Source organism: Emydura macquarii, unplaced genomic scaffold, assembly GCF_026122565.2.
Source record: "Emydura macquarii macquarii isolate MOO-44397 ecotype Brisbane River unplaced genomic scaffold, CSIRO-AGI_Emac_v2 contig_3477, whole genome shotgun sequence".
Lineage (NCBI taxonomy): Eukaryota > Metazoa > Chordata > Testudines > Chelidae > Emydura > Emydura macquarii.
In genome coordinates this window covers 8,209,139-8,235,784 of record NW_027133614.1, presented here as the reverse complement: position 1 = coordinate 8,235,784, position 26,646 = coordinate 8,209,139, and the positions used below count along the sequence as shown (strand labels likewise).

The 26,646-nt window shown below is 37.0% G+C and overlaps 1 protein-coding gene across 1 annotated transcript in view; it reads right to left on the bottom strand.

Annotated features, from left to right (window-relative positions):
• Nucleotides 1-26,646, bottom strand: part of CDC73 (cell division cycle 73) — a 142,257-nt gene that overhangs the window by 12,575 nt on the left and 103,036 nt on the right. Inside the window, exons 11-15 of the mRNA XM_067535087.1 lie at nt 23,388-23,445; nt 19,398-19,433; nt 19,097-19,184; nt 2,938-3,099; nt 929-1,029 (exon numbers count right to left, since the gene is read on the bottom strand). Of these exons, the coding sequence (XP_067391188.1) occupies nt 929-1,029; nt 2,938-3,099; nt 19,097-19,184; nt 19,398-19,433; nt 23,388-23,445 (445 nt within the window). The remainder of the gene's footprint in view (nt 1-928; nt 1,030-2,937; nt 3,100-19,096; nt 19,185-19,397; nt 19,434-23,387; nt 23,446-26,646) is intronic.

Here is a 26,646-nt window from a genome sequence, read left to right as displayed (position 1 = left end):
CATGTAAGCAAACAGCACTGGCCCCAAGGCACAGTAGGCAAACTACAGGCTGCACAGGGGTTTAAATCCAGGGGCTGCACGTCAATATCAAAAATCAGCACACTAACTGCATTTCATTTAGCTTGGACCTTAGAAGTAGCTTAACCTATGTCGGAGCTTAAAGTTTTAGTACAGCACGTTATTTTATAAAAAATGCCACGTTTATAAAATACACATAGCAAAATACAAACGGAATTAACCATCCATGTCAGGCATTGGAATCTGGAGAGAGATGAGCTGGTTGCCACCCTGTAATACTCTACATTTCAGAGTGTTTGTGAGAATGAAGAAAGTGCACATTTGCATACTTGCTGTTTCAGAAACAACTGGTGAGTACTGTGAACTTCATGAAGCAGCAAGATTTCTGAGAGCTGCTAGGGTGGAGTGGACGGATATGGCTGTTGGGTGTCTTGGAGAAAATATAGACAAGTTGTCTGATGGTCTCTGCCTGGCTAAAGGCTGGGGGAGGAGCAGTTCTGTAACAGCAGACCTTCTCCTCATGGAAGATTCAGAGTTCAGACTCGGTTAACATATGCTATCGCAGTATTTCTGGGGATAAAGGGAAACCAGAACTGCTTGAGCCACTCAGGTGTCTCCCAGAAGTAGAACAGAACCCAGCTGCTGTAAAACAACAGCCCCTTTACCTTCAAGAAATCTACCTTGCTGTAAAACTAGTTTTCCTGAAGAGGGGTGGAAGTCAGGGTGCTACTTCATTTCCTGGAGGCAAAGGAGCTGCAAACAGCGGGAGCCATACTTGCCAACGGTGCCAGGGCACCGGCTTCCCACCATGTCCAAATCCCACAACTGTCCCAGACAAATCGGGACCAATGGCAGGCATGCACTGACGATAAAAACTTGTAAGAGCATCGATCTATAAGTAGAAGCTTACTTTTTGCAAAGATATCGACAGGGGATCCATCAGGCAATAGCCATGGCCAGCCTTTGAACTGCCAAGCAGGACCCTGTACAAAAACTGCCACTACACGATCCCTATAAATATAGAAGGAGACACAAACACACATTAGAGGACTTGAGTTTATAGTCACTGTAAATCCCAAAGGGGAAAAAAAAAACTCAATTATTCCTATGACACAGGTTGCTGTCAACGCTACCATGAGGCAAACATCATACATTAGCATAATTTTTCTTTATAATGTCACTGTTATAGCACATAACGATTGCTGTACTTCCAATACATCATCTTTTTCTACATGGAAGTCTCTTCAGCACTAACACACACTATTTTTGTTTGTGATATTTCTGGACTTGATGTCTGCTTTTTGCATGCAGCTGAATTTCAAATTTTATATTCAACAGAAATCAAATTCTGTTCATTTCTTGTGAGTACTGTTTAGGGTTTTGATTTTTTTTTAACGTCTTGAAATTTAAAAAATAATCCTCTATGAATTGTATTGAGATGCAGCAATTTAAAAATGCTTATTCAGTATATACTTTAAACTTTTGGCACAAAAAGTTTATTACAACAAGATTGACAGCTGCAACAATTCAACCTATATTTTCAAAGTGCATTTTTTATTATGAGTATATGCAACCACCACCTGAAGTCTAAGAAAATCTATTCACTGTTGATACAGAAGATCAAATTCATATACTAGAAAAATAAGTTGTTCACAAATAGAAAGTTCTTTGGGACAGGCACTGTCTCTTTGCTATGCATGTGTACAGCAAGAGGGCTGGGGTTTCTAAGCAATACCACATTACCAATAATTAATCCCATAATCTAATGCCTAAATTTACATTACTGTAAGGATTACAAAAACCCCAAAGAAGAAAAATCATCAATTCTCTCTCAAAATGGTAAGAACACTTAAAAACATTTCTCACGTTAGTTGTTATGAAGTTGAAACAATAAAATTTTAACATTAATTTCCTGTCACTGATTATGCTCTGGGAAAGCAATCACAAAGGTTTTACCTTTGTCAAAAATGTTTATGGTCTATTGAAGATACAAGTTGCCTTTTGGTTCTTCAGAAACTATTATTGTTTATCCGCTGCCCCCAACACAGAGAATGCCTAATTATTTGGAGAGTTAGATCTTATTCCCTTTTAACATCCTACTGTGAATATTACAAGACACCAATAGGTCTTGTACATGCCTAAAATATTCTTAAACTAGGAGGATAAAGAAACAATATTGGTTATTTGATTGATCAATACTAAAAGGCTATCTTTTTTACAAACCATCCTGAAGCACAAAAGTACTGACAGATATCTGATCTTTTTACAGGCCCTCACAAATTAACCTGCTGGTTAAACACACACAAATCTATGACATATTTGCAAAAAGATTCCCCATGACTGGCTGTCCCCCTTCATAGAGCCCCATGCTGAAGTGTGTCAGCATCGCTGACCATTATGTATGTTAGCTTAAAGCTGTTGCATTTCCAGCTTTTTTTTTTAAATTTACAGTCAGAAGTATAAGCCACCCAAAATTTCCCTTCCAAACGGAGTCCCATTCAGAAAGGCTGGCTATAGACAAGGATTTTTCTTTCAGAGATCCAACATGTTTGATTGAATGTAGTACCATAGTAGCTCTGGTCCTGAACAATTCAAGTGCTATCTTAATACTCCTGGAGGGTTTCAAACAAAAAACCATGGGATAAGGCAGGAATATTGTTCATATCATTGAATTAAGAGATCACATTTTTTTCTTTAAAAAAGTCCCTTTGACAAACCTGACAGAACATGATCACATCTTGAAAGGAACAAATGGCTATATAATTGCTATCTGACCATTTCTAGACACATGTATTAAATGTATTATGCACCAATTAGCTTATGGTTATTTTATTAGCTCATTTCAAGCTCTATGTTCTTGTCCTGAAAAAGACAAGTAAAAATGTAAAAAACTAATTTAAAATAGCAGCTCTGCTTTACCAATCTTGTGGCATAAGTTTCAGAGGCTGGTCTACCACTCGATAAGGTACAGTAACGCTGATTGTTGTGCCCCCAGGCTGCATCTGGTCCTTCCTTCTCTGTATTAGAGTTTCATTTTCTCGTTGACAGCCTTGCTTTTTCTTTTCATCTGATGGTACAAACCTAGGGAATAAAGAGGCACTTAGCAGACCCATATTATTTGTTTGTTATGGTCAATGAGAAATATAATCAAACCATAAACTGTCCTCTTCTGATAATGCAAGTTATCTGACAAGACCACAGCTAGAAGTTTAACAGGGTTAAAACTATTCTTTAACTTGCTATGCTTTGTTTCTGAAACCCCTCTGTATAGCAGAAAGCTTTGCTAAGAAAGTTTAATCCTCTCTAATTTTACAAAAATTTTCTCTGAACATAGGGGGTTTAACTACTTTTTTGTAGCCAAAAAAAAAAAAAAAAAAAATCACAAAGACAAGTGTTAATATCTGGAGCTTTTGCACTAGATATATATGGATTTAAACATGTATTTACACAGTTTGTGGTATAAGAAAATGTCTATCAGATCTTTGTCCCAGACATGCAAGAAAACAGAAAAGATGCAAGGGACCTTGTTTAATTAGGCCACAACTTTCTTAACTTAATTCATTTGGGAACTATCGGCAATAACTTATTCAGTGCAGGTCATCGCTACTTTCTTAATTTTTTCCATCTATTTAAGAACTGCGGTCAGCCCCCCACCTCTGGTCCAGCCACTCTATGGGACTCCACCACCTCCCCTCATATGAGGGTTAAGTGACTGGGAAAAACAAGGTTGTCTCCCTTGCTGCACCAGACATTAGAAGACCCAACCCCATTTCACAGCTTTCTATGGAAGATGTGAATGTAGGCCTCCAAAATTCTTGAAGACTAAGGCATTAACCCAAAATTCCTTTGACAATGTATAACATTAATTATTTAATTCTCTACTTTTAGTCTATCATATACATTAACAGACAATGGATTACACAAATCTTAGACGACAGTAATATAAACCTTTGATACAACAACACCTTATAAATATACATTGCGAATCCAAACCATGGAGACATTATGCTCACCTATCAACATATATTGTAGCACAAAAGGTTCTAAAAGTCCTGCCCTAATACAGAAACTCGTATGTAAATAATGACTATTTCATTTGAATAAATACCAACGCTATAAAAACCAATTTAGAATTAAATAGAATTTCCGTCCTTTCACTAGTTTTAAGTTAGTTCTTGCTAGCATGTGGTATGTGACCTTTCATTGCCAATGAAAGTATAGCTAAAGAAATCCAGTAGTCATTGTAATCCTCAACTCCTGCATACAACAACAGTCATTGTCCTTGTACTCAAGTCAGGATGTTTTTGAAAACAGCAGCCTTTATACTGGAATTAAATTGCACCTTAAACAGAAAGGGCTATATAAACAAATGTGACCACTCCTCATCTATTTATTTCCCAAAGTACAGATTGTTCCAAGTAGTTTGACTAAAGGGAGCAGAGTTGATTTTTGAAAATCGAAGTGTGAGTTACTGCCATGCCTCTGGGGGCCTGCCCACTCATCTACATATCATGTGCTGGATGGGAAGTCAGAAAGTCATGGCAAGAACAGGTGGATACCTACAGTTTACCCCTGACAACAATTTAAGTAATGTCCTGAAGCTGAAATACTAAAATTATTGTTTGTTAGTGCAGATTTTATAGTTTTTGGGACTTGATTTTATCCATCAAAATTCTCTCTTAGCAAGGCCCAAAAGATTTTGCTTTTTATCATAATGATAAAGATAAAGATTTTTCATCTAGTTAGATGGTGAATGTAACACAGAGATGAATTATTGAACTTGTTAGTACAATTCTGGATTTTTGAATGCCTAGTCTGAGGTTGTGGGGTTTTTTCTCAATAATACTTAACTGTGCATGAACAATTAAGACAATATGATTCTCATGTCTTAGATAATCTCTTAAAGACAAAATAAATCCTCCTAGTTCCAGTCCTAAAAATGCTCTATGTAGTTGAAGGAGCCTCTTCTTTATCCAGCTGTTAAATAAAATGCATGGTGCAGTTTGAAGAACTGGAATCTTAGATCCCAATAATAGAAAAAATAATATTGATATAGTGTGTGTGTGTGTGTGTATATATAAGTGCTTTTAATCAGTAGATCCCAACATGCTTTAAAAAGGAGGTATGACTGTTCCATATCCAGGTGGGGAAACTGTAGCATAGATGTGAGGTGACTAGCTGACAGTTAACCAGAGACCAGTGGCAGAGATGAGGTAGAACCCAGGTGTCCTAGTCCCAGTCCAGAGCTCTAAATACTAGATAACACTGCCTCTCCAAAATAATTAATATATATAGGTTTTTATACTCGTAATTAGAGTTGGGCAAAATTTTTCAGTTGATATATCTGTCTCAAAAAAAAATGCACATTTGGGATGATTAAAAGACTTTACGAATGTGTGTCAATTTGGCAAATTGATTCAAAGCATCTTTTTAATGTCAAAATTAACTATTTCAGCATTTTCAAAATGAATCTTCCAAATTGTTTAACTAAATAAGGAAGGAGACTTAGGCCCCATTCACAAATCCCTGAAGAAGGAAGAGATGTTGTGGTGCCCCCATAGATTGCATAGCCCAGGAAGCACTCAGCTGGGATGTGAGAGACTAAGATTTAAATCCCGACTCTAAAGTAGGAATCTGAACCCACTGCAGCCCAGCTGAGCAGGGTGAATAAAAATTAATGTTAAAAAAAGAAAAAATTGAGGTTTTTAAAATTTAAATAGGATTTTTTTAATTTAAATTTAATACAAAATCAAATTAAATATATGTTAAGGCCTACATTTATTAAAATAATTTCAATAAAAAATAAATATTAAAGTAGTACATGTTTTCTGTCAAGCTTTAAAGAAAGTTAATCCCCTGAACGGGGGAAATCACTAGCTAAGCACCTCGAACCAGAGTTTGTTGAAATGTTAAACCAGCTTTTAACATCAATAGCCTCTTCTACAGGTGCAGAGATAATATCTTAATTTCAATTTATTCAAATACTCCAATTAAACAGCCTCTTAGCCTGAGCCTTGGGCGTCTGAATCAGCTGGCACAGGCCAGCTGCGGGTGTCTAACTGCAGTGTAGACATGCCCTAAGTCCCTATGGGAATCTAGCCCTGTTCCCAAATTCCCTTTGCTTTTATTAAAAATGGTTAAAATTCCCCAAAATCAAAAGGGAAATCCTTTCAGATTTGCTAAAAGTTTTTAAAAGTTTTGGTTTCAGGTTGACCCAAAACTATGTTTTTCCCCAGAATTGCCAACGACCTGAAGAATCAGTAATTCCCACACCTCTAATAGCAATTATGGTTGATTCTGGATTCTTAGAACCAAAGACAGTGAAACCTGTATTTTTTGTGTAATTACAAACAACTAAAAAAGGAAATCAGAATATGTTTCACTTTTAATGCCAAGATAAATCAGAAGTTCTGGTGCCAAATTTTAAAACGTTATCTTGTACATAATTAGGAAGATAAACAGTTATTGGAAATAAAGCAACACTAAAAAATAGGCTGCATGCTTTTTGTTTCATTATGATAGAAGAACATTCAATTAGTTTTTCTATATTTTTTCTCCTGATTACTTTAATACATTTGAAAAATCAGGTCCTGCTTAGACAGGAAGATATTAACTGTAAATGTCTGGAAAACTAGGCAAAAGAGCCAAGATAATGAAAGCTGAAAAACTAGAATGGGAAAAGGATTTTAGTCAGGCTGATTATATATTCCAGCTTTTGTTAACACCTATTTATTTTCAGTGACTAACAAGTTGGAAAAGGAAGTTTGTTTCAGATTCAACACCACTACCCCTTTAATTAGGAAGTGAGAACTTATAATATATATCAGAGACCCATAATAAATCTTCCAGCAAAATTAGGAAAGATCAGACATGACTTTTCTCGTGTTTCAAGGAGAAAGTGAAAAAATCCACCTTAAAACCTTTCAGGACTTCTTTAATACATTTTAAAACTGCAGAAAAGGGCATAATCCCAATTTTTAAAATGTGCTTCGCAGGTCACCTTTAACAGGACTTAATTGCACTGGGATAGTAAAAAGCTAGAAATGACTCAGATTTGGGAAGTAAAATTGCAGTTATGTTGATAAAAGTGTGATTCATGAGGTACAAGACAAATTATCATTTAATTGTTCTGGTCTAATGCATGCAACACTGTTGAGCACTCGAATCAGAAATGGCTGTGAATAATGCATCCTGGAAAACACATGGTAAAGCAAAAATGAATAGATTTATAAAGATGTTGATTTTTATAAACATCTTTTATACCCTTCAAAATAGTATAAGATATTTTAAGACAAACATTCTTCTGATTTAGGCTTTGAAATGATTAAACAATGTGAAGGGGCAATATATCAAAATTTATTTTACTCACTGTTTATTAGGAATAAAAATATTCATAATGGACCACAACACAGCTTTTTATGGAGCAACTCATGGCAACCAACAATTGCTGGAGATGCATTAATATGCCTCTGATGCTGCCACTAAGACATCACCACCAGAATTAGTTCTGTTTTGGAACAAGAACTACAATTTATTTTAACAGTGATGCTGGACATTACTAACCAAGTAGGTATTCTAACAAGAGACAGTCCCTGAGCATCACATCACCATAGCCTCAAAGAAAGTGACTGCATCTGAAAATTCCAAGATGGGAAAGAACAGGACCTAGTCGATTTCACAATGGGGATTCCAATATTTTCAAGTCTGTTGGGCTATAGCCAACCATGATTATGAGAGAATATAGCAACCCAATGTCGAGTTACTCAAACTAAGGATATTAATCTTCTACTATTCTTGACTGGATATTACTTGATGTCTATAGTGTCCCACCCCCTCCCCAAATTCCAAATGAACAAGCAGACCACAGGAAATTTGAATACCGAATTAGGATCTCATCACATGTCATATTCGGAGTCCTATGCTGGTCATTGTGTGTTGATCCGCTCCCACAATGTGTCCGTAAAAGCCAGTGGATCTGGGCACTGGGGAATCCTCTGGTGACAACAGTCGCAGCTGCTCTTACACCAGGAACGTGCTTCCTGGCTCCCAGTGTGAAGATATGGCAAAGCGGCCCTTGCATTCAGCTGATTCCCAGCTGCTGGAATGACTCCCTCAGGATTGTGGGAAGCCACGTACAAATTAGGAACAGCTTTTTCTCCAAGCACTAGCCTGGTAGTCCTGGGCTTAAAGCACCACTGTTTTCCCTACACCCACAGGCCTGTGCCAAGCATTGCTCTGCATATCATAGGATCTGGCTCCGTATTCAAATCATTCCCTAAAAATAAATAATTAACTGTAATACATCTCTCAAACTGGGGTTGGCCCAAATGATTGATCAAACCAGTCAAACACTGGTGAATTATTAATACCAAAAGTGGTCAAATATTTTAAAGTACTCATTTATTAGAAGTATAACAGAAGAGAGTAAGACTATGGCCCCAACTAGGCTTAGCATTAGACAGATATTTATACCTAATTATCAAAAAATCCTCAATTACGTAACTGAGTTTTTTCAATTCAGAAAAACGTGAAATGAATTAAATTAAATGAAGTTCTAACAAAAACTTTTTTTTTTTAAGCAATGTCAGGTTAGCATTTAAATGTGAACACTATTCAAGATTGAACTGTTACAAAAAAAATTAAAAATGAAACAAAACAAAAAACTGCCACTATAAAATAAAAAATATTTGCATGTATATTTGCTAGGTAGGCAGCAGGCCAATTTTTTCAAGCTTCTTGCTTTTTGTTATCCATTTCTTTATCATCCTCACTTGCTTCATCTATATTGTTGTCATCATCAAATTAATCAGTATCTCCTTCCTCTTCATCTAATGAATACTGAGTCAAAATTTTCATGTTTTAAAAACAAACCGGCATGGTGAAATAGTGACGGACTCCCAAAGGAATCTTATCACTAACAGATTTTAAAACAGACAAGCCATGGAACAAAGCCAAAACTTTGCAACACTGAACTTGAAAGGTGAAACTAAGCATGCGGATTTTCACTTTATAGAGAAATACAAGTAAGCAAACTGTATATAGTAAAATTGTTTCATTTTAAATTAATTCAGTTAGCAGCATAGGATTTTCTTAAACACAAGATACCTTTAAGTTTAAGGGTTTATCTACACTATACGTTCACACAACATGATTCCCTTTGGTAATGCAATGTGGCATTATATGCAAAACACTATATTAGAAGCACTTTATGGTGGTCAACTGAAGCACTCAAAAATTTTCAAAGGACAGGACAACCTTAATTCAGCCTCCTTGAGAGAATGCATATGACAATTTTGTCCATCATCATACAGGAAGTTGGGTATTGAGAAACCTAAGGATTAAAAAATCATGGATTAAGTGCTCCAAAATCATTAATTTGGCTTAAAATCATGAGGTTTTTAAAAATTAATAAATGTAGGGTTCTTTTTATCTTTGGTTTGGGAGCCTTTATGGTTCACGTTCTCAAGGTTCTCTCCCCAACCACGAGGGCCAGGAACATTTTTTTTTTAAAACCAAATCTGAGATTCTCACATAAAAACGTGACTTCAGGAACTGATGCTAAGAAACACCACCAAATATTGTTAGACTTGATAAGGTCAGAAGAAATGGCAACATTGGGTCTATGGCAGAGCCAGAGATAGAACCCCACTTTGCTGGGTGTTCGTCCAGCCCTTTAAATGCTGAACAAGATTGTCTTCTTGCTGTACTCTGCCTCATTAACTATTCATCCATCCTGTGTACTGATGGAGGCAGGATTCCTTCAGAACAAATGTGTGATCAAATTAAAGTAAATACAGACTGTATAAAGCAACTTGTATCTGATTGTGATAACTGGATTCTCATATGGATGGAAATGGTCACATCTGCAAATTCAGTTTAGAAGTATAACAAACAGACAGACACTTAAACTTTAAATGTATTGTATGGTAAACTGAAATCAGTTTAGAAGACAAATACTGTTTATCTTGAACACATGCTTGCTGTGCTGTACAATAGTGATAAGTCTTTTTCAATTACTATAGTTAGATCTGTGACAATATTTGGTTGAAGCACTATTCTTAATTCTACTTTTTAGGCTTAAATATTTCTGTGTTTAACAACTCATTTCAACATTACTTTATTGACAGCTCTCCCACAATTGAAAGTCAGCTGGAGGCTGTGCTATATAATTAATGCATAATTGAAAGCCTCCTCAATGGCTGTAACCCTTGGTTTACGTTGGCTTTAATTCAATTTTGATTTAATGTAAAAGCCTGAGTAGTCTCCAACTCATTCCTCCTGGAAACCCAGTATATTGCTACCTTAATATTCTGAACTACAAGAGAAGAGAAGTTAATGGACAAGAGATACTATGCAAAGAAGAGAAGAAAAGATACAGTAAAAAAAGTGATGCAGAAAAAAATTAGATCAGACACGTACAAGCAGTACACGAATAGCTGATATCCTACAGAATGTTTCATACAAACACTGTGGAATTCCAAGCTTCTGTAGCAATGCAACCACAATTTTCAAAATCTGATCAAAAGCAAAATAAAATGTGTCAAGTGCATATAATAAAATCCCTTTTCAATTAACTTGCCAGGTTAGTTTTCATTAACCCTCTCTCTAAGGCTTTCCAGGAAAGTAGCACAAAACATGTTTCCAGTTATATTCTGAAAAAGTGACAAAAGTTAGTCAGTCCAGGAATTTACTGCTATTATTCCTCAGATTTTCATAGCTAGAAAAGTTATGTTCTGTGTCAGTGTGGTCAATGGAGAAGACTGGTACTTTTATAGAAACACCAACTTGAAATCTTTTTTTTTTTTTAATTAGTTACAAGTTAAATACAAGTTAAATACTTGCCCCAGAACCCCCCACACATTTTTAAGACTTTAAAAATCTCATTTCCCTCATCTGTTGCTGTCTGAAACACACACAAATGGGGTAAATAATCATAGGGGAAATTGGTTATATTGAGTATATACAAACTATTGACATATGCTCGAAATAAACACTAAAATATAAAGAAAAAAATTCTTTTTAATCTGTTACAAACGGCTAAAATGTCATTTGCAACAAAAGTGAGTAATACATTTTCAAAGTGAACTGTGATTTTTAAGATGACAATGACCCTCTAAAACACTAAGGTTTGGGTAGTAGCTTATACCTACCGTCCTGCACCTGGGAGCACTGGAATTATTAATATTTGTAATTATTAATATGGGAAACCAAACACTGGATTTAATAAAGGAATTTATAGTTAAATTAAAGGCCAAATGGTACTTATGCAATTGCTCTAAAGATTCCTGAAAAGTCTAATAATAAACAATTTACTACATCCAAATGGTAACACCGCATTTATAAGCATTTGATGAAGACACTTATAATTGGGCTAAGCCCCCAGGGGATGATTAAACCCATATTGGTCAGCTCCAATGTGGTCAGGCAGATATTAGCACTGAACTCTTTAAGAGTTTACTTTTTATACTCTTTAACAAACAAGTGATGTCATTGTCAATTATTGACTCCAACTAAAATCCAATTTTAAACAGTTCACCCTTATTTCCAGTCTTAATCGAGATAAGATTTACAACCTCCTTTCCCCAAAAAGCCTTTCCTCACCTCTTTCTTGCTGACCAATGGTTTGTCTTTTACGCCTGGGTTGACACAGACCATACATTTTGAGATAAAACTGGTATTTGGGGTGGGAAGGCCATCTTGGCTCATTTTAAGACATTTATTTTGTCTTATTTAAAACCATCTGTAGTCACCCCTATTAAGCAGAGGCCTTCTTTTTAGAAACTTCCTCTTAAAGTATTAGTTATTCTTTGAACCAGATATCCTCCCTATTTCCTTCCTCCTGGCCTTTTAACTCATTATTTTCAAGACCTTCCTTCTACTTGCAAGTCAGGGTCTTTTTTTACAACACATACATATTTCCTTAAACTAACTCTAATTCTTTAATTTGTATTTATGCTACAGAGAGTGGTGAGGGACCATTTAACAGCAAGCTCCAGGAGCACTGTGCTCCAGGCTGGCTTAATGCTTCCAGAAGCCACAATGCAGGCTTGGCTTGCATGAGTAATTAAGCATGGGTGGAGGCTTCATTTTTGGAAGACAGGACTGGGGAGATAACAAAATCAGCAGGCTGAAAATGCAATGTTTGTGCTAAATTAAGTGGGCCAGTAAGGCGAAAGACAGAATGTCTGAGCTAGATAAAATATGAGGAGGAACACCCAGAAGATCTTTTACTAAAAACAAGAAAATAATGGACAAGAGAAGTTGAGAGCCTAAAGATGAGATAAAGTCAAACATGGACAGGGCATGCTATATAGGGATTAGTTCCTGCAAAGTAACCAAGTCAATCCCAACACATGTGATGCAAGATATAGTGAATGTAATGTGGTGTATAAATGTATATAACGGAAGGGGGTCTCTGCGTAATTTTGGATGTGTATAGTCAAATCCCCCACCCCAACAAATGTGTTATTGTCCCTTCCTTGCTGGACTACACTTAGTCCAAATTCTACACTTCAAAGTGCAAAGCTACTTCATGATGACAACTAAGCAAACTTTGGATATGTAGTATACCCCCCTACATTTGAGTCTGATCAACTCAGCATAGCTGTGCTGTGTGCTTGTACAGGGTGGCATCCACCTCTTGTGAGCACCCCCTTCTGGTTGGGTGTATCTGCTGTCTTTAAGCAGTCCTGGCCCTGGTATCAGGATGCCCCTCCAAAGCTGTCCCCCCAGGCGACAATGGTTTTGCCCTCTTGGTCTGTTCAGGACTCAGCTCTTCATCTGGGCCTCTTAACAGTTCAGTTCACTTCTCGGGGTGTATCACAGTTCAACCGTAGATCCCCCCCCGTAGGCCATGGGGGAAATGGAAGAAAGGGGGGAAGACCCAGGCCCTCCCACTACTCCAGGTCCCAGCCTAAAGACCCTAAGAATAGCAGCCACGCACTGCCATGTCCCTTTAGGAAAACTGCCTTCAATTCCTGAGGCCACTTCCCCACATCCCCAGCCTTCGCTAAAGCTCTACTCTTATCTTAGGGCTCTCCTGCATTCAGGCCCAGCAGCCAGCTAGGAACTCTCTCTTGCACCCCAGTACCTGCCACCACTGAGATGTCCATGATGCTGCAGTTCCCTTTGGCCCACCTGGAGCACCATCTGCACTCCTCCGGCTCCAACAAGGAACTGCCTCTGGTCTGTATTGCAGCTCCTTTTTATATGGCCCTCCTAGGCTCTGATTGACTGCTTCCCTGCCGCCACTCTAGCCAGCTTGAAAGACCTCTCCATTGCTTCTTTCCCGGGACGAGTGTGGCAGGACCCTGAGGCCACCAGCAGGGGACCTCCAAGCTTAGTCCAGAGATTGGAGACTGAATTCTTGGGGAACTGAATGGAAGAGATCTCGGAGGCTACCTCAATACCTCTAATGCTAGATGCATGGAAGATAAGGAAGAGGCAAAAGGAAAGTCTGTGATGGCCCCATCCTCCTTTCCTCACCTTCAGAGAAGGTAAGGGCAGCAGCAGAGGCCTTCAGATCCTAGCACTGTTGCCCTCCCTTAGGCATCCCACAAAGGAGTGAAGCACTCTTACCCTACAGGACTGATTTCCAAAAGAAGGGATGCACAGGGCCAGATAGGCCTATTTTGGAGTGGGCCTGAAAACTGAATATTGGAGAATGCAAGTTGAGTCATTGTGCATCAAATCTGCACCCACACATTATTGTAAGTGGAAATGTATCTCCTTTGTTTTTGCATGCAATTATTGCTGGGCTGATGTATGCCAAGTTTTGATAATCAGTTCTCGATTTGCTATTTCTGTATGACTAGGTCCTCAGCTCACTACAGTGGTGGGTGTAGGATAAGAACCTAATAGAACAAAATAAGAGCAGGACGAGGCAAAGGATGATATATACTCACCAAAGAGAAAACCACAGGAAAATATTAAGTTACTAGCTGTTGGGGAGTCTGAAATGCATTCTATACTTTTTACTTTAAAAAATATTGTCATGACAGTCATTTTCTAATCAATTTTTTTGGTACACTCTATATGGGTAGGAACTGGAACAGTAAACTGACAAACTGTTCATAACATTATACATTTCAATTCTATAGTTTCCTACAATTTTAAAAAATAAACTGCAGATGCTTCTGTCTGCAAATGGAACACTGGCATCTGAGAAGACTACCAAGGAAGCATTAGTAAATGAATAAAGCAGTATGCAGGCTACACACTAAAATGATGCATATTTTACATATACAAGTTCAATTTTAACTCCATTTTATTATATGTTTAAATGATTCATCTTTAAAGTACAAGAAATAAAACTACAATTAGTTCCAAAATAAAGACTTGGAAAAGATCCATTTTATGATCACCAAATATGAAAGGTCTAGCTAAACATTCCTGTGCTTACAAACTTTAAAAACATCTAAACACTGGATGTAAAAACATTTAAACACTTGCTCCTTTTGAGGATTATCTACAAATATACAATTGTGAGTACAGTTGACTACAGTATGCAATTGACAAACTTATGTTTGGTCATCCACCATATTAAAAGTCCAACTCTTTTAAAGTTGACAGAAACAAGGTGGGTCAGGTAATAATTGTCTCTCTAATAACCTGAGACCAAGACAGCTACAATATCACCGCAAACAAGGAGTTTTAAAATTTGACCATTAATGGTCCTCCTTATAATTTTTCAGTTGTTTTTCCAAGTAACTTTTTGTAAATTTAGTCAAGAAAAGTTACCAAAAAAACCAACGAGAGTTCTGTGGCACTTTAAAGACTAACAAATTTAATTTTTGTAGGCATAAGCTTTCGTGAGACTCAGCTCACTTCGTCAGATGCAGAGGTAGAATGAAGAAAAGTTGATTCTTTTCAGATCTACTCAGAATCCATCACTCCAAAAATTGACACACAAAGTGGTCACTGGTCACATAAATAAACATTGTGTTACACACAAACTTTTATGACTAAGAGACTGAAATTAATACAGCTTCATTCATTCTTACTTCAATTGGCAACGCTTCTCACATTCTCACAAAAATCTGGCACTTTCATCCCACTTTTCAGCAAAGGCTCAAAAGCAGGCAGTCATGATTAGATCTCATATTATTATTATGACCGTACTCTTATAAAATACACAACACATTTACTAGCACAAAGTGACAAACAAAACTAGACTTGACAAAATAAGTGAACAAAGGACATTTTATAATGCATTATCCCTTTCATTCAACTTGTTCACTTAATATCAAATTGGTGAAGTTTGATAAGCCACACTGTGTCTCCTAGTCATCAGTGTGAATTAGTGCAACTGTATTGTAACTAAAAATCACTTCAAAGGCCTTGCTTACACTAGGACTGTAGCACAGATGAAAATGGAGTGGAGACTGCTGCTATTTGTAGATTAAGGTGTTTCTCATCACAGAATCCCAGGGTATGTTTATAATGACGGCAGCAAAGTCGCCGCTGTCAGATCGATCTTTCTACATCGATTGAGCGGTCAGTGTAGACCTGCTCAATCGATCAGGAAGTCGACGCAGTAAATCCACCCCCTCAACTAGTGGTTCCCATCGGTGCAGTGCAGTGAAGACGGCGCACAGAAGGGAAGCACAGCAGTCGACGGGAGTTATGCAAGCTACGCAGAGCAGCTTGCGTAACTCCCGTCGAGTGCGGCCGAATTTCTAGGTAAGTGTAGACCAGAGCCCAGAGGCCAGGGGACAATTATGAATCCTCAGGAGTGTACATGTTGGGCATAACTAGGCTTTAGACCTCCATATATTACTCCTTCGGGAGTTGATGCTGTGCATAGTCGAGTCCCCCACTCCAAAATATGTACTATCTTTCCCTTCCTTGCCAGCTACTATACTTAGTCCAAATTGTGTTTTTCAAAGTGCAATGCTAAAATTATGATAGGAACTAAGCAAACATTTTGTTGTGAATTATATCAGTGTTAGCATCAAAAATGGATAGTACGTAAATCTACAGGTGTCCCTCATGACCAATTACAGCTCTGCTCAATGTGTCCAAATAGATTTGTTGAAAATTAATCAAGTATTTGCACCAATAACATCCTTCTTATTTTTAATCACTGTTGCAATTATGTTACCCTCCCAATTTTATTTGTTTACGCAAAACAACCCACTGAACATTTCTCAATGACTTAGCTGTTAACTAAAAGTTAAAAGGACAACCCTGGCTAGTGACATGCACATGCTCCTCAGAAAACAAGCGACACCTATGGAACTAAACTCCCCTAGCACCACTAATGTACAAACACTCCACATAATCACCTTTAAAATAGTTAATATGATTCACAAGCGTTATGTGGGAGAAAAGGCTGATTAAACGATTAACTAGAACAGCATCTGAAGTAGTCATTGACCAGTAAATTAAAGTATATTATCGCGCTATGTGAAAGTGGTGTTCTGGTTAGGGTTATGTATTAAAATATATTCAAAGGACGCAAATATATTCCACCATTGTTACAACTGGTCTATAAATTTAATTGTGACAGCCACTGTTACTATGGGTGATGACAGCAATTCTGACATGGTATTAGATTTGAAGAGAATACTCAAAATGCAATAAAGATTACAAAAACAAAAGAAAGATAGTTATGTAAATTAAGATTATATTCCCAGATATAAAGGATAGTGTATAGTTAAAGGTATTAAATGGAGACCAATGCACTTAAAACCACATTGTTTTAATAACTAGAGATTTCTCAGAAATACTTGACAGGCAGGAATTGCAGAAGTATTGAGCCTACATTACCACCCTGAATCAACAGAATCATGCTATGTAAAGAAGTGGGGGAGGGGGATGGTGCAAGCAGAAGAGGAAACGCGAATGGAAAAAATAAAAAAAATGCACAAAAGTTACATGTGTATGCAATTTTCTCTCCGTGCCCTTATAAACCATTTTCTTCTCTATATTCTTTTAAACCAAAAGTCGGTATGTAAAGGAATAGATATTGCCATCGGATTCATGTTGTGTACAGGTTTACATTTTAGATAGTATAAAACCTGCAGTGGTTATATTGCAAATCCTTAACTTACGCCTATTTCAGTGCTGAAAACCTTGTGGCCATTTAAAATATACTGTAAACTAAATTATTCTTTTCTATGTTTCAGAGCTGATTTAGCATGTGCATACTTTTGTGTGTGTATGTATGTATATTATACATACATGTACACATACACACACTTGGAAACATGATCACCACCTGTACAGTGCACTATGTGCTTTTCTAATTTAAATTTGAGTCACATATACCAATTTTCACGTGGAGCACTCCAACTACATTTTCAGGCATTAGGACAAGTTAGTTTGGTTACTGTTTAAAGTTAGAAAAATATAAAAGTATTATTTACAGCAAGTATTTTGAAGTTTACAAAGTCTTAATGTGAAGCTAAAGTATTATTTTATTTATATATATTTACAGACTTTGATGGCCTAATGAAGGGCAATAACTTGGAATGCTGAAAATAGTATCCAATTAGCTAAAGACGGGCTATGACACTCACAGCCAATTGAACTATTTTCTTGAATTCTTCTCTTCCACTACCACTTCATGGAATTTGCCTTCTCCCTCAACCTGATTTTTTTGGTCCGTTTTAAACACACTAAACCTGGGTTGCCCCCATTTCCCTTTAACCTTCACTTCTTTTACTTCTGGAGGAAGCATACAGTCTGTGCTATAATGGTCAGATTACTCTTAGGAGCTGTTTACTCACAAAAGTTGAACTGTGTTAACTATACTGGTACAACTGCCCACTGCAGACAGTTATACCTGCATAAAAGTCCTTTATACTGGTATAGCTATTTTCATACACTACATAAGACACCTTTACACAAGTATAATTCAATCCAGACTTGGAGCTGTACTGGTATAACTTTTTTCCACTAAAAAAATCACACCCTCCCTAACCAAAATAGTTTTACCAGTACAATATAAGCTTTTAGTAAAATTTTTAGGCTCAGAAAATACACAATCTTTTCTACTGGTTACAACAACACTTCACAACAGTTTCTATAGGTTCACTGCAATTAGCATATACGCTCCTAGTGCACCTTCAATGCCAACTACCAGCATTAACTAATTCGTGTTTGGTTTTCTTCAGTGAGCTGTGACTGGGCATATTTGGAGCTCACAGACACCTCAAAGTGTACAATATAGTCTCAAAAGATCCTAGAGCAACAACTTGCCATATCTCTGCAAGGAAAAGTCATTTTTAAAGGAGACATCATATAATTTATAAAGCGCTCCATTACTCAGGTATTAACAGTGAGAGAAGAAATTTTTCTTTTCTTCTTGTGTAGTTTATATCAAGAGAATTTATTTATGGGAATACATTTCTAAGCAAAAATTACTACTTCTTTTAGACGCACGGAAGTAATGGCTGGTGAGAAATATGCAACTTTTCACATTATGATCTACTCATGTATTACTTTTTTAACCAGAAGAGTAGCTAGTTTACAATGAAATAGCAAATCTTACTTTTAGTTGGTTCAGCCATGCTGAGTTTGATTTTAAACTGTCAACTGGATGTGCTTCTTTAAGAAACAGCAATCATAATACTATAGCATCATGGTTTGCAGGGTACGGAAATGATAGAATAATTTATTAGTTGTTCAACAAATATTTCTATGTGTTAATTTATGTTGCTATAAATATTTCAAGTTGTTGCTTTATTTATATTTTTAGTAACATATGAACTTTTAAATATTCACCCATTCTAGACTGAAGTGCAACTGATTCCTTATTTAGCAATGACTCAGAGAATGGGTAAAATTTACCTTTTAAAATGGAAGAGTAAAAAAAGTCAGCCTTTAGACATTAACACTTTCTTCCAGTTAATGTATTTGGCTGGAGAGGTCACCATTCCTTTAAATAACATTCATACTAATACTTTTACCTACCATTCAAGGATGCCTATGCTTGCTTTAAAATTTGGACTGCAAAATTAAAATTCAGTTGTCATGAGATAATAGGTACTGTTTCTGGAATAATTACTATTCTGGCTATATCTTTATATCTGAAGACAATCTTTTATGAAGCATATTTTTGTCAGCTACTTACTTTAGATCCTGCAAAAGGTCTTTTGCATTAAGCATAGTTATTAAAGAAGTTGTAGCTGCTGGAATAATGATTATGGGAGTTCGAGATCCTGTAGAGAGAGAATAAAAAGAGGCAAATATAATTTTAACAAAATGCAATTAAAAATCTTTTATCACTTGCCTTACAGCTCAAAATTATGAAAAAATATCAAAATCTAATTGTAAATCCTCTCCATCTTCAGCATTCTCAATTCAGGATAAAAAAGTATATTTACATGAAGGTTTGTTTTATAAAGGGATTTATATAGCTATAAATAGCTCACCTTTTTTCTGGTTTGGAGGTGGTCTTGCTTGGGAAACTATAAAACAGAGAAAATATTAATGACTAATATATAGACACAAATGCTTATCGTTTACCACTCATATGAGTAACTATGTACCAAGTGAACAAAGGGTTCACAATCTAGCTATTAATATTTGGAATCTAAACATCTTTGATATTAATAAAATAATCCTGAAAGTTAAATTCACCAAAGTCAAAAAGTATACTGAAACTAATCTCTATGCTTTTCTCTGACCTCTCCCCATCTCATACCAACAAAATACACGCTTCTGAGGATTTTCAGTGGCAGAAAGTTTCACGAATATTTCATTGTGTTATGATGTGGGACTGAGTTGAGGATCTATGCATGAAGAAAAGATCTTTACAGAGCTTCATCCTTTCCACTAATGGCAATAGTGACAAATGGCAGTATGAAAACTTGGTTGCCCTTTAACATAGAGTTCACAATTGCCAAATTTGAATGTCAGGGACACCCCCAGGCACGTTTGGTGTCCCCAACTATCTGAATTGTGTGAACTCCTCAGATGCCAGCTACAATAAAGCATGGCAGATAGGCATAGCAGCATTCAGACTGAAAAGCTGGCCAGAAATAATCAAGAAGATTTAACAACTGCATTAGGGTAGAAATCCCTTCAACAGATGAGGAACGTTTTCCCCGAGCTGAGACACAGGATTATTTCTTCTTTTTAAAGTTTTGTTTTCAAGCTTCCAAGTTCAGTGACCTGCTCACATGGCAGATGTTCCAGTTCAAGTATGGGATTATTTGATGGCTATAAAATGAATGCAGCCATGGCTCACTTTAAACAACCTGGCAAAATAAGACAAAGAGACCCATTACCAAAGTTTTACAGTAATGAGCTCTCTTCTAATATGTTAGTTTTCTTTGGCCATCTCTTCCAACAATGCCAGCCCAGGTCATGACAAAATTGTGCAGGCCTTGGTACTACTAAATAGGTTGGCTTGCCATTGATTAGAAAATCCCATAGATGACTTTTTTGCAAAGAGTTCATAACATTTTCAAGACTCCAAACAAACTTGCTGCTGAGGATGAGAATTTTTATCATATGGGTTTAGCCCAGTTCAGAAATTATAGAAAGTACAATACCCCTTCAAGTCACAATGGTACTAAGCATGACAAATTTCCTTAACTGACTTCCAGTGTTATAACACACTTGTTATTTATGACCAACTGTTTCAGAACCAACCTGTGGTACTGAAAGTATTCACCTCACACATACCTACTGTCAGAAGATAGGAACCATATTTTTAATTATCTCTACCTGACACTGTCAAAAGCATGGAAATAATTGATGACACCATCTTTAACTACAAAGTCTTTTATGGTTTAGTAACTTCATTAATTAATATTAAAAATATATGGTATTTAAGTGTTAAAATAATCCCCAAATAAATATTCCTTCTTTCTGGAAGACATGAAACTGTATTTGGGCACCTTGTTTTAAGGTTTAATTAACTATTATATACAATAAAAAGCACTATAATAAATTCTAACAGTAAAAACAGCTGAATGACAAAGTGTTACAAAATAGTCTCATTTGATGGACCAAGCAAACATTTCCATGCTATAAGAAGACAGCATTCTCCTACAGACATAGTCCCAATATTTGCTCTGCTCTTAGTCTAGCATTTTAAAAGAAGAGGAAAGCAATTGTCCCAGGATGGGCATGACATGAATCTATTTTGGAGCAAAAATCCAAGAGACATACTTGCTCCAGATCCTTAATACCTTGCTTCTTAATTTTCTTTGCACTTTACAATATGTAAGGCCAACTAGGGGAAAACACCAACATAACCTATTTTTATACAAATACACGGGTCTGTCAGTTAACATGTGTGAAATTTCATCTAGCAGCGTGGCCCTGTTCATGACAGTGGTTTATCCAGTTGGATTTCTGCTCTTGCTATTTCTATCCTTTTCATATCCTTGTTTGTCAGTTCCAAATACATTCATATTCTCAATAGCCCTAGTGAGATAAATACGACAAGCAGGGTGACCTTTCTATCACCAGAACAACTGGGAAGATGATAAAGAACCAAAAACGAATCAATACCACAGCACAATCTAAAAACCATTTAGAATATTTAATATTTAATAGACTTTCATGAGAAAAATATTTTACAAATGCAAATCTTTAAGCATTATTCTTATGAAAAAGATCCCAAGGAATTAAAAAGGTATGTGCCCACATTATCTGGTGACCTACCAATGCCACACAAAGCAGTTTTATACCTTGCTTTAGCAATGTCACTGTTCACATCCCTGACTGTTCTGTCAAACCCAGCCTGTCCTATACTCACTTTCCCCCATGTTCTTACTCGTCCTCTCCCATCAGTTCTTCTTGTCTCCCAACACACAAAAGTTGCCTTAGCATGTAAGCCACCAATATTGTAATATATTCAAAGGAAGCCATGAGTAGATGTATATACCCACCAAAAAGCATCACAGTATATTCCTGACACATCTAAGCTACTGTATAACAGTTTTTCCTTTCCCCTCCTCTCTGTTTGTACTCTCAGAGGCTATGTCTACACTGATATCGACTTCTCTGGATCGACTGAGCGGTCAGTGAAGACCCGCTCAGTCTATCAAGAAATCGATGTATTAAGACCACCTTCTCAAGTGGCGTAACGCTGCGTCAATGGGAACTTGGTTCCCGTAGGCACAGTGCAGTGAAGACAGCGCGCAGAAGAGGAGCAGAGAAGTCGACGGGAGTTACGCAAGTTTTTTGCATAGCTTGTGTAACTCCCGTCGACTGCCGCCGAATCTCCGAGGTAAGTGTAGATAAGCCCAGACTCTTTAAACCTTAGATGGTAGGCTCTTTAGTGCAAATACCATGTCTTTTTAATGAGACAAACTGTTTTATCTGAAATCTCTTAAATTGAGATTTTTTGAGAGAAAGCTTGATTTTGGAGTTGAGGTTGCCTTTTCTTTTAACTTTGTTTCTTCTATTTAGATTGCAAGCACTTCAGGAAAAGGATAGTCTCTTGCAATGCATTTGAACAGAGCACAATGGGGTCCTGATCTTGACTGGGGGCTCTAGGAACTACCGTAATACTAATTCTACTAAAACCATGATAGCATCTAGCACATTTTTGGATGCTTAGTGAATAATAAGGGGAATTTGTGGAAAGGGTCTTGAAAATGAACAGGAGTGCCCAATGCATGACTAAGAAAAGAAAATCATTCCAGAATGGCATCTCCCCCAAACCCTATCACTAGTCTAAGACCAGTGCTTGGAAGAACTATACTATTCCTGAAAGCGTTTGTGCCAGCTGCCAAATTTTGGGTTGCTCTAGCAGGTGTAGCGATATTGAAACTTAGTCATTCTATTTACCACTGCTTTCATGACAGTTGAATTTCAACATTTTAGCTGTCAGTCTCAGGAAACTACAGAATAGAAAATGAATACTACACACCATTTCAATGCTGGTATTAAATACTGCAGAAAGTATAAAGCATAGGGTTTTTTGCCTTAATGGTTCATAAGAAATCAGCTGTTAAATTCATCTCAAAATTGAAATGAAACACCACTCCCTCTATCCCCCCTCCCACACACACACTTAAGTTTTGGGATCCAGTAGCTCTTGAATTGCTAGGTGTAGGAATAAATGCTGGATGGTATGCCAAAGCTGGATTTCAAAGCATTCCAACAGCATATGTCATTTGAGTCTAGCCCTGGTAGTTCACAAGAAATCAGAGTGTAAAACTGTCACTAGTCTGTCAGCCGAGCGGTGCTATTTCGGCATTAGTTCAGTGTGAACACACCTAGTCCCAGACGCTGGATCACTGCAATTCTCAATCCACGCATGGTAACATGTTAATTCATACACAGTGGCTATATATCTCCAATACATATCTTAACAAAATGTGTTAGGCTTTTAGCTAGTCTTGTCTTAATGCAAAATGCTCTCATTCCAAATAATACACAAATAAAGTAATTTTGTTTACCTGGTCTTGGCACAGGCTGTGCTGCTGGGGTTTGAGTTTTCCTGGCAGAAGCACCCTCCTTTAAGAAGAGAAAAAGAGTCAACATTTGCATCAATAGCTTGCCTCTTACTCAGATTCCCTTTCAGTTAAATGTAGAACAGCTTTTTGAAGATGATTAAGACATAGCATATTTACCAAAACTAAATATGCAGAAAACTTTGATCACAACATTTAAAATTCTTCACGACCACTGTTTTGGACTTAGTCTGAATATTAAAAAAACAAAACCTTCCTTTTTATCTTAAAGGTCTATCCACCACAATTAGTAGATGTCAGTCAACATTTTATCATAAGGAGAAACTGCTGACTTACACGATTAACGTTCTCACCTTTTAATAAGTAAATAAAAATATCTAGCTCTTAAATAGTGATCTTAACCAGTAGATTTTAGAGCACTTTACAAAGCAGGTTAGTGTCATTACCCCTATTTTAGAGATAGAGCAACTGAGGCAGAGAGGTGAAGTCACTTGACCAAGGTCTCCCAGCAGACTAGTAGCAGAGCCAGGAATGGAACCCAGGTCTCCTGAGTCCCAGTGCAGTGCAGTGCTCTGTCCACTAGGAAATAGTACCTCCCCTTTTACATATGCTCACTTAGATTCAAGGTCTAATGTGTGACTGAAAGTGGCGGACTGTCCACATCACAAAACAGGCAAGATTCTCGGAATCTACTCATGAGATGTTCTGGACTGGAAAGCTATGGCCATGATTTTGAAAGGCATTTCTGTTCTGAAAAGTTGTATATAAAATTTGTACCTTCCACTCAGTAGATCTGAGCATGTGTGTTCCATGTTTTATCTGTTTACTTTAATGTAAAAACTAAATCTGCACACTTTACTCCTGTTAGCTCTGCAAAGCCAACCCATTAATAAAGAGTGAGCCAATTGTAATTGGTTTTGAAGCAACATTACAGTTGTTTCAAATGGAAGGACAAATTCTGTTCACTTATTCCTATGAAACTATATTGGATATAAAATCCTTAGATAATGCATAAATGCAAAAGAGACTAGCTTAAGTTTGCAGGTCCTACTGGATAATCACCTTTTTATATGTAAACTGAGCACACGCTTGATCTGGAAATCACCGAGCCTTTATAAACACTAAACCCCAAAATACCATTGTTATCAAGTGAGGGACACCTCCTGAAGTGCCCAGCAACCATAAATGAGGAAAGATTTTCAAAAGAGCTACGAAAAAGAGGCCATCACATGCTTCCCATGTGGGCATGTAAACAAGTAATTGTGTTCTGTAACTAAGAAAATTCATCAGTAGGAAACTGAAGACCAGGAACTACAAGAGCAATGACATTATTAAAGTCACAGACCCTCTAAATCTTAAAAGTTTCTCCAGTGTAAGTTAAAACCCAATCTTGGCTTACAAAACAATGTGATATGAGTGTAAAGATGAAACAGTTTTCAACTTACTAAAAGGCTGAAATTCAGCCAGCCATCTCTCCAATAAACTTCAAAAGAAAATGCCTGATTAATTACATATGGGTAAAACTCTGCTTAGCATATAGTCAGCTTCTCCAACTTCTAAAGCAACTACACTCCTGTTGACCTAGCAACAAGAATTTAACTCCTCAGAAGAAAAGGATTAATCCTGAATTTCATGTACTCAGGGCCCCCACAGGGGTGGGTGCAGGGGGAACGTTTCCGGGCCCCGGAGGCCCTGGGTGGCCCAGCCCAAGCTGCTACCCCTATAACCATAAGGGAAAAAAATTTCATGGCTCATGGGATTGTATGTATGGGATGAGGGATTGTAGTATGTGTATGGGAGGGAGCCCATGTTACAAGTTTGTACTGGGCCTGAAAAAATTATGCTTGGGCCCTGCATGTACTTTGTTTTCTGTTGGCTAAATACCATGATCTATGTATGCTTCTACATTAATTTTAAAAAATAACTTTTTCAAGACAGGCTGCATCTCTATAGAAAAGGTATTTTTGCCACTGTCCGTACAGAACTACCACCAAACTGGACAGAAATCGATAAAAAAGAAATAGTTAAAAAACATTACACTCTAGGGCAAAGCAGCAAGCTGAGCTAGCAAGAGCAAAGGATGGCTACCTTTGAGATACCTCTTGCTACTAAAGAACAGCTGGAATGCAAAACTCAACACCCCTCTCTTTTTTCTGAGAAAGTGAGAATAAGATTTCCCAAGGCCATCTGTATTGGAAAGTCAATCTCATGCTCTGTGTGAAGACAATGTTGCCACAAAGAAGTTTTAATTGTATATTTTGAAGCACACCCTTAATGCTGCCTTCCATAAACTTACTGTAAAAAAAAATTCCCAAATTAGTAAATTTCCTGAAATCAGGGGTGAGCTCACATAGCTCCATTCTCTGACATTTTCAACAGTGTTGTAAGAGCCCTGAGCAAATCCCCCCTACACTAACATTGTGTTAGAGTTGTCATACTTCTAAGGTAGGTCAGACAGGATGGAATTCTTCAGTAATTCCTTACATCAGTCAGCAGACACGCACAGGGCACACTCAATCCCAATACTGGGGGGAGGAGGATGAGATAAAGGAATCTAACACAGGCAGGCCTTTCTAGCCAGTGCTGAAAACTACCACAAGGTCTTAAGTATCCATCCCCAAGCTAACCCAGGATAAACCGTTTGTACTTAATGTTAAAACCATACGGCACTTTTCCAAAGGATACAGCTAATTCTTATTTAGTGTAGATTAGAACATTATGCACCTTCTTCAAAGGCTAAAAAAGAATTTTTATGATAAATTGTTGTTTTGAACGGCATGCTGTCTCATAGCATCTGTTTTCTGATGGGAGCACACAGAAATTGGCACTAAAAAGGATTGTACATCTGATTATCTTAGTTTTGTGAATTATGAATTCTAATGGCAAACTTTTCTTCAGTAAAACTTATTTTGTAGTTTGTATGGTTCCTAGAATAGACATACAGTCACAGAACAGTATGTATATAAAACTAGCCTGAGGATATCATGATTTTCAACAGGCACAAACTTTTCCCTGAATTTTCATCTTTCTTGTACAGAGAACCATGAGAAAACTGATCAATAACTCACTAGTGAAGTCAAAGATAAACAAATAATACCAAATAACTAGAGAATGGAAGCATTTAAGATTAAACATTTCAACTGGAAAGTGTAAAGATATCTGATTAGTTGTGCTGTAGCAAATAATTTCAACAATTCTATTTAAATGAATGGATAATATACAAAAGTGGCCACCATCTGGGAGG